The following is a 7,612-nucleotide window of genomic DNA, read 5'->3' on the forward strand; positions in this document are numbered from 1 at the left end:
GGGAAGGACGGCAGAGAACTCGACGGAAAGACCGCAGTAAAAAAATGGAAAGAACGATAAGGGACCAGGAAAGACGCAACGCTCAACGCGAAGGGATAAGACACCCCCCATACACTGGACAAACACCCGAGACGGCCCAGACCCAATGACCCACAACCAAAATAGATAGAGTTAATAAAACGGCGAACAACCAGCAAAAGCCGAAAATGAAGAACCAGAAAACGAAAGGTAGACTCGCAACTGAAGACTCGGAGAGACGGGAAACGAAAGCAAGGAGAGAGAAGAGCACATGAACAGAAATGCCTGCAAAACGAGAAGAACCGGTGAATAAACCAAAGGAAATTAGCATAAAAACAAGGAAAAACGTAACAAAACGACGCGAACGAAAAGGAAAATGTACAACGACAAAAGAAGTTACAAAGCAAGACAAATGAACAAAAAAGGAAAAAACGCCCCACGAGGACGAACAACCAAGAAAAACAACAAAAGAAGAAACAAACGAATAAATAAAAGCACGGCTGGCCAGCCGACCACGTGCGAAGAAAACCAGTAAAGAACCAGCCAGATAAAAAAAGAGAACTTGGACACAAAAGATTCGAGGCGAGCGCTAGGCCAGCGGAACAACCAAAAAACAAAAGCCACCACCAGAAAAATCCCGAGACAATAAAAGGATTAAAGCGGAACCCGAAGACTAAATTACCGACAGGTAAACACACCATGAACGAACGGCAACCAGGCAACGCACACCTGAAAGCAATAAAAAAAAGAGAAGACAAAGCCAGAACGTAAAAGGAAAAATAATAAACTAACGAAACAGTAACAATCTACAAGACAAAAACGAATGAAACAAAACAAGAGCAAACAAGGAACAGGACGGACTCAACAAAGAACAAAAAGAACCAAAGTAACCAAAAACGAACGCAAGCAACAAATAGAACAAAGGAAACAAACACAAAAGGGAACAAAACGCAGAGGAAAAAGGAGAAAGTGATAAATAAAAATCATAAACAACGACCCATCAGGCAAAATCAGTCACTTTATTAAATACAATTAAAATACAAAATAAATGCATAATTAACAAATAAATAAAAACCGAACAGACATCAATTCGAACGCGAGTATGCAAAAGACCCCCGCGAAGCGAGGAAAAATGAAAGTAAGGAAAGGGGGGACCGAGGCGGCCAATCAACGGACCGCCGGGTTCCCCCGGCATGGACAAAAAACGAAGGGTGGGAACACAGGAGTAACCCCGGACGACGACCGGAGCACCAGCCCCGACCGTCAGTCGACTAGCGATCACACACACCGTACGGATCAAAGAGACACGAGGGTTCAATATGAACAGACAGCTAGTGAAAAACGCGGAGGAAGACAAGACCTAGACGGTCGCGATCGTCCCGGAAAGCTATCCGAGAATCTTGCTAAGCTACGCCGATGTCCAAGACTTCGGAGACTCACTGAGCGAATGTGTAACAAAGTACATCAACGCGAAGAAAAAGAAGTCGCAGAACTTCATCAAACCAAATATAGTGAATTTCCATCTAAAGAACGGGGGAGTGATACTAATCTGTGGCACGGAAGAGACAGTGAGGTGGCTAAAATTCGCAATCCGGCACGTCAAGTTGAAAACGGGATACGAACTAAAAGTAGAAGACAGACAAACACTGGATAACCGCTTCTTAGTCGAAGGTCGCTGCACACATTCGAGATTCAATGGTAGAAACATCATTGAGATCATAAACAAAAACAATAAAATCTTTGACACCTCAAAGTGGATCGTGACGAGGGAAAAAAGAACCCACACGGGATTGATAATAACGATAGAGATGGAAGGTAGATCAATAGGAGGAAGCAGAAAATTGAGAAACAGAATACCGCTGGACCAAGGAGGCGTTCACAAATTTAATGTAGTGACGGTGGTACCGTCGTACATGGATACTGACCAAGACAAGAGAGATAACACAATTAGACGTATCGGATGAAGACTTCATAGCGGACGAGAAAGATAGTCCAGACTCTCCAGAACCGCAAACATCGGACTACTCCAGATACGAAGGCTCGAACGGCACGTCCATGGACACCGATGGGGACGAGTTCATACTCTCCTCCGAACTGGACCATTTAATGAATATAGACATCGACACGGAGCCGGACAAAATCCCAAAGACACGCCACGAAACAGCACGAGACTCCGAGAACGCAGGCATCACACCTGTAAAAAGACAAGGTAAATAACGTACAAATACAAAAATCAGACAAAAAGTAAAAAAGAGAAACTAAAACAGACTTACCCACTCATTTACAAATTACAGAAAAAGAAAAAGCTCCGACGTCCACGGCCCACGAAGGTCTAGACTCCGGTTACAGCACAGCACACAGCAGTTCGCTGAGCACCGCATCGATAAGCCCGCACAGGCTACAAAAAAGAATTCAAACAATTATCACAGACATAAAAACTGCCGGAAAAACGACGGACGTAACGAACACACTGGACAACAGCAAACAAACAAACGACAGACCGGCCGTCCCGGGAACATACAACGAGAGCGAAAAGGAAAACGCGAATAAAGCGCTACCCACACAGAGACAGACCAACGATGACCAGAAAAAGAGGAAATAAAACAAGGACGCGAAACGAAGAGAAACAAACGACCAGGAGAAAAGAAAGTAAGTAACGATCACGAAAAAGCAAAACTCGACACAAAAATTCCACAGAAAACACAAACACACACACACACGAGACAAAAGAAACAAACGAAAGACTAACCTGAATATTCTCCCCCCTCCAACAGTAACAGCGAAACACACGAAAACGAAAGACGACAGCGACACGAGAGGAAAACAGAAGACGCAACAACAAAGAAAGGAACGACGAAGAGAGGTAACGACGAAGGGAAAACGACGGGCGAAACGCGAGCAAACGCGCGGCACGAGACGAAAACCGACACGAACCGAAGACAATGTACATAGATTTAAGCTTAGAATAGAAATAGGAATAAGTTAGGCACTTAGACGGAAAAAGAGAAGGAGCGAAAGCAAAACAGTAGGAATTAACACACGTAGGGACAGGACGTAGCGAACCAATTAACATAAATCAGAACAAAGTAGGATAGACAAAAACGCACGCAATATGGAAAGGTAGATGTAAGCATATAAACGAATACTGTTAATAAAACGTAGAACACCAAAAGAAACAAAAAAGAGAGACAAATAATTAAACAAAACAACAACTAAAAGACAAAATGTGTACTTCCATAACCTGAAAAACCTGAACGCGAACGACAAAAATAAAAGCCAACCCAGAAAAGAAACGACAAGAAATAAAAGAACAAAAATTCACCTCACGCGAACGGACGGTCAGAGGCCCCCCCGAAAGCAGCGACGAAGCTAGAGGAAAATAAAAAGGAAAAAAACAAAACAAACGGTCAGAGCGCAAACGACACGGACAGCAAAGTAATAATAACTAGAGCATACAGAGGGCGCGTGCGACGGGGAACGAAAGACGAGCGTAACGGCGAAACAAAAGCAGAGCGAACAAACAGGCAAAGAGGAGGTAATTGACCGCGTCCTCGACGGGCTGGCAAGGTGGACAATGGACATCGCTGATACGATTTTGTCACGAGAGTGTCTGAAACATACAATGTCTGTTATGAATAATGTTGGACTCCTAATGATGATAGGAGTTTTTCTTTTGAGCCGGCGAACTATATATGACTTAAAGTCGTTGTGCGGACAAACAATTCGTGTGGAAGTACTTGTTCCTGTTAAAGCTCTGAATTGATTGATCGGTGAAGGGGGCATAGTTGTTAAATTTGTTTACCAGTTATGGGAACGAAAGGGAAACTTTCAGGATCGGTATGATTTGAATCAGAATATCGAGTAAGATTGGGTTTGAATTCATCCTGCATTTCTTGGATGTGTTGGCTTGACGCGAACGATCATCATATTGTCTAACATTCGAAACGGTTATTTTTGCTGATTTGCTCCATTCCGGATTCGATTGCTGGGCATATATAACTTTACATTTTGAAGTGATACTGGCTTACATCGAATCTGGTTCATTTACTTGCGCGAGTATCTCGTTGAACCTTCGTGGGTTCAAACGATTACAATCGTAATCGAGCAATGTTCGTAAAGAAGAAGGGTATGGATGGTTCGCTGTGCTGATCGATTAATCAATTAATTGGGTTGTTATCGACTGACTGGCCGGGCGGGATCTCGGATCGATTGACGGGATGGCTCGTTGTTACGTGAACTGCTAGGATATACAATTGTTTAACTCTCCCAATGGGCTGATAGGTTGTAGGTCGTGGCTGTTTTAAGAATGATTGAAATAGGAACTGGACTGGCTCGATTGAATCGAGACTTGACTGTGACTCATCTGAACAAAGGATTTTTATATAAATAACAGATTATTAGTAAACGGATACTGTAGATGAGAAATCATTTTTTATTATCATTCTGCAGACCCGCTGTAGTTTGACTTTTGGGTTGTAAATGTCCGGGGTTATATATTTTTAACGCGGATTGTCTGGTTTATGATCGTAAAAAAAAGAACGAGTAGGGTTCGCGAGGAAGGGTTCCCTATAGGAATCTTGATTGTTTATTTGTCAGTCCATCTTAAGGAGTTTGAAATAGACGGAGGTAGAAGTGGTTGAGTGTTGGGAACGGGAATTCCCAACGACGAAGTATTTCCGGGAAGGTTGCCGAGGGATAGTTTGTTCGAACAAAAGATGAGGCACGGGTATTGTCCTGAAAAGGGGAGAAATGTCGGTAAAACGTTCAAACATTGGCGTATGGATGTGTTGTAACTGTAGTTGGAAAGTCGGTACACGGGTACAGCGAAATATGAAATCTTTCACAAATAATAACATGTTTTGCTGTCGATGCGTGAACGGGTAGTTTGTCTGAGAAGAATTATGATCGACGGAGAGAACGAATCGTGCCGTAGCGATAGTGAGTGAGGGAAGATAGGGTTCCTGGTCGGAACGCGGAATGAGAGGAAATAACTCGGTGGAACAATGTAGGGGAAATATTTACAGCCACAAGCTGTAGATAGATGTACTTAAAAATCTTCGTTACGTGTTAGCGCATACTTAAACATTAACTTTAGTTAGCAAAAAGAACGTAGTTTCTTAAAACAACTTTCAAACAGTCTGCCTTGTGAAATTTCGTCAATTTTACGCTAACATTAGCCTAAATTGAGCTTGGCAGATTGTAAAAAATTGTTCTTAGACGATTGTTCTTGTACGATTTAATTGCTAACTAACATAAATACGCTTTATTCTTGTACTGGAGAAAACCATCTGCCAATAAACTTTTCATGGATTGCGCAATCTTGCCTTGTACTCAAATAAATGGCAGACTGTTTGAAAGTTGTTTCAAGAAACTACGTTCTTTTTGCTAACTAAAGTTAATGTTTAAGTATGCATTAACACGTAACGAAGATTTTTAAGTACATCTATCTACAGCTTGTGGCTGTAAATATTTCCCCTATCAATGGCAGACTGTAAAAAATTGTTCCATTTTTTGTGTTACGAAACGCTCAGTATTCGTCTCCGACGAAGAACCTGCACCAATTTTGCCATGGTCAATTATTTCCAATGGCCTTGATTTTACGCGTCTGCGTTGCTTTTGCGTGTACGAACCCGCCGACACTTTGATCCGGTGGCTATTACACACGCCATTCATGTCTTTCTTCTTTTTATCACTGGCGGTCAACCATTCCATGCGGGCAGTCAATTCGTCGACGTTCGTACCAATGGCCTCATATTTTTCATGAGATGCCGGGTAATGGACACCTTCAATCATCTCGATATTCAAATGTTTGCAACAATAGTCGCACATGGTGTATCCCCATCGCGTGACTATCGACCTGCTGCAATATTAAATCGTGTTATCTAGGAATTTATGAAATTCACATTCAGGGCCGGACGTAAAAGCGAAAATGTCTTTTTCGAACTCTAGTGTGGCGACGGCAATCGAAATAGGATTTTCGTCTTTAGTGTGTTTCAAAGCTGCGTTTAATACTTCATTGAACAGTACTTCCATTGAATAAACTTTAAATTCTTCGATTTGTTTCTCAGCAGCGTCACACATTCTAAGTAACAATGAATTCCCAACAAAGGAACGCTAACCGAGTGCTGAAATAGACATCAGTGAGGTTTCGTTGAATGAAGTGGTCATCATACTATTTTCTCTTGTTATTTTTTCTACATCTGTATTGGAGGTCGCCTGCAGTGTCTCATTGCGCGTCAAAGAGATATTGAACTTCGCCTTGTAATGGGCTCATCTCAACGTGGGAACTCTAACCGAGTGCTTAAGTAGACATCAGTGGGGTTTCTTTGAATGAACTGGCCATCCTGCCATTATTTCTTGTTTTTCCTTTTATACCTATACAAGTGATCGCCTGCAGGGTTGAGTATTCCACGTGGCTGCTGGAGAAGAGCGAACGGTACCCGTCGTTCCTATTGTGCATATTGTGGTCGAACGTAGCACTCTTCACGAGGGAAGAATGCTTCAACACCCACAACTCACGTCTGGGACGACGCGGATCCGTTCGCTTTACGTGAACACGTGGTGCAGGATCGTTAGTGGATCAATCTGTGGGCCGAAATTTGCAGAGATCAGATCGTTGGACCGTACATCCTTTCAGACTGGCTGGACGGTCCAGCATATCTGACGTTCTTGCGGGATATTCTGTTGGAAAATATTCCAATCCAGATCTGGAGGAATATCAATTTACAGCAGGATGGGTCTCCTGCTCATTACGCCGCACGAGTTCGGGCCCACTTGAACGAAGTCTTCGAGGACAGGTGGATTGGTCGCGGCGGTCCTGTGTCCTAGCCTCCACGGTCACCCGACTTCAACCCGTTGGATTTCTTCTTTTGGGAATACTTGAAGGTAATTATTTTTATATGGCATACGTGTAATTGTATATTAATGTGTTTTGTTTTCCTTTTCTTTTCTGTTTCAGGCGGAAGTATACCGAGAACTTGTTAACAGTTCGGAACAACGTGTCGCTCGTGTACACGCCGCCGTCGCAAATATCACCTAAGAGACCCTGTGGAAAATCAACCATAGCGTGGAGAAGAGAGCGCGGGCCTGCCTGGATTCGCGAGGCGACCACGTGGAGCCGTATCTGCTATAAGTAAACAACCGGACCTTTTCAGGGCCACCAAAACTTACGACAAGGAACAATTTTCGTCGTTTGACGACAATCGGCGTTTTTCAGGGCTTGCAAATCGTATAATAATCGGCCCTTTTCAGGGCTTCCGAAATGACGAGGAACGACTTTTGCCGTTTCAAAACAATCGGCCCTTCTCAGGGCCAACACACCGTGCAATGTTAATAATAATCGACCTAATTCGCGGCCAATAATTCAAACAACAACGTAGTGCTAGTGTCAAAGTGAAAAGTGAAAAGTAACAGTGCACTTCTCCTGTAAAAATGAAAATTTTTTTGTGAAAGTCTGCCAGTGATCGTGCAACGAAAGAATTGTCACGTGCAGGTCGCTGACCTGCGCCGAACATCAATTGTTGCGAGCCATGTGATTCTATCTTCAAGTGCCGAAGGCCGTTCCATTGATCCGCTGACGCTCGTCTAGGAACAG

At 43.1% G+C, this 7,612-nt stretch overlaps 1 protein-coding gene across 1 annotated transcript; it reads left to right on the top strand.

Moving 5' to 3' along the window:
- The first annotated feature begins 1,771 nt into the window (after positions 1 to 1,771).
- LOC113464257 (uncharacterized) lies at positions 1,772 to 2,620 on the top strand. Its single transcript, XM_026813130.1, has 2 exons — positions 1,772 to 2,227; positions 2,313 to 2,620. The coding sequence occupies exons 1-2, from the start codon at positions 2,074 to 2,076 to the stop codon at positions 2,618 to 2,620; spliced, it is 462 nt and encodes a 153-aa protein (XP_026668931.1). The 5' UTR covers positions 1,772 to 2,073.
- The last annotated feature ends 4,992 nt before the right edge of the window (positions 2,621 to 7,612 follow it).

This window comes from Ceratina calcarata, unplaced genomic scaffold (genome assembly GCF_001652005.2).
Source record: "Ceratina calcarata isolate Rehan_Ccalc_2016 unplaced genomic scaffold, ASM165200v1 scaffold1162, whole genome shotgun sequence".
NCBI lineage: Eukaryota > Metazoa > Arthropoda > Insecta > Hymenoptera > Apidae > Ceratina > Ceratina calcarata.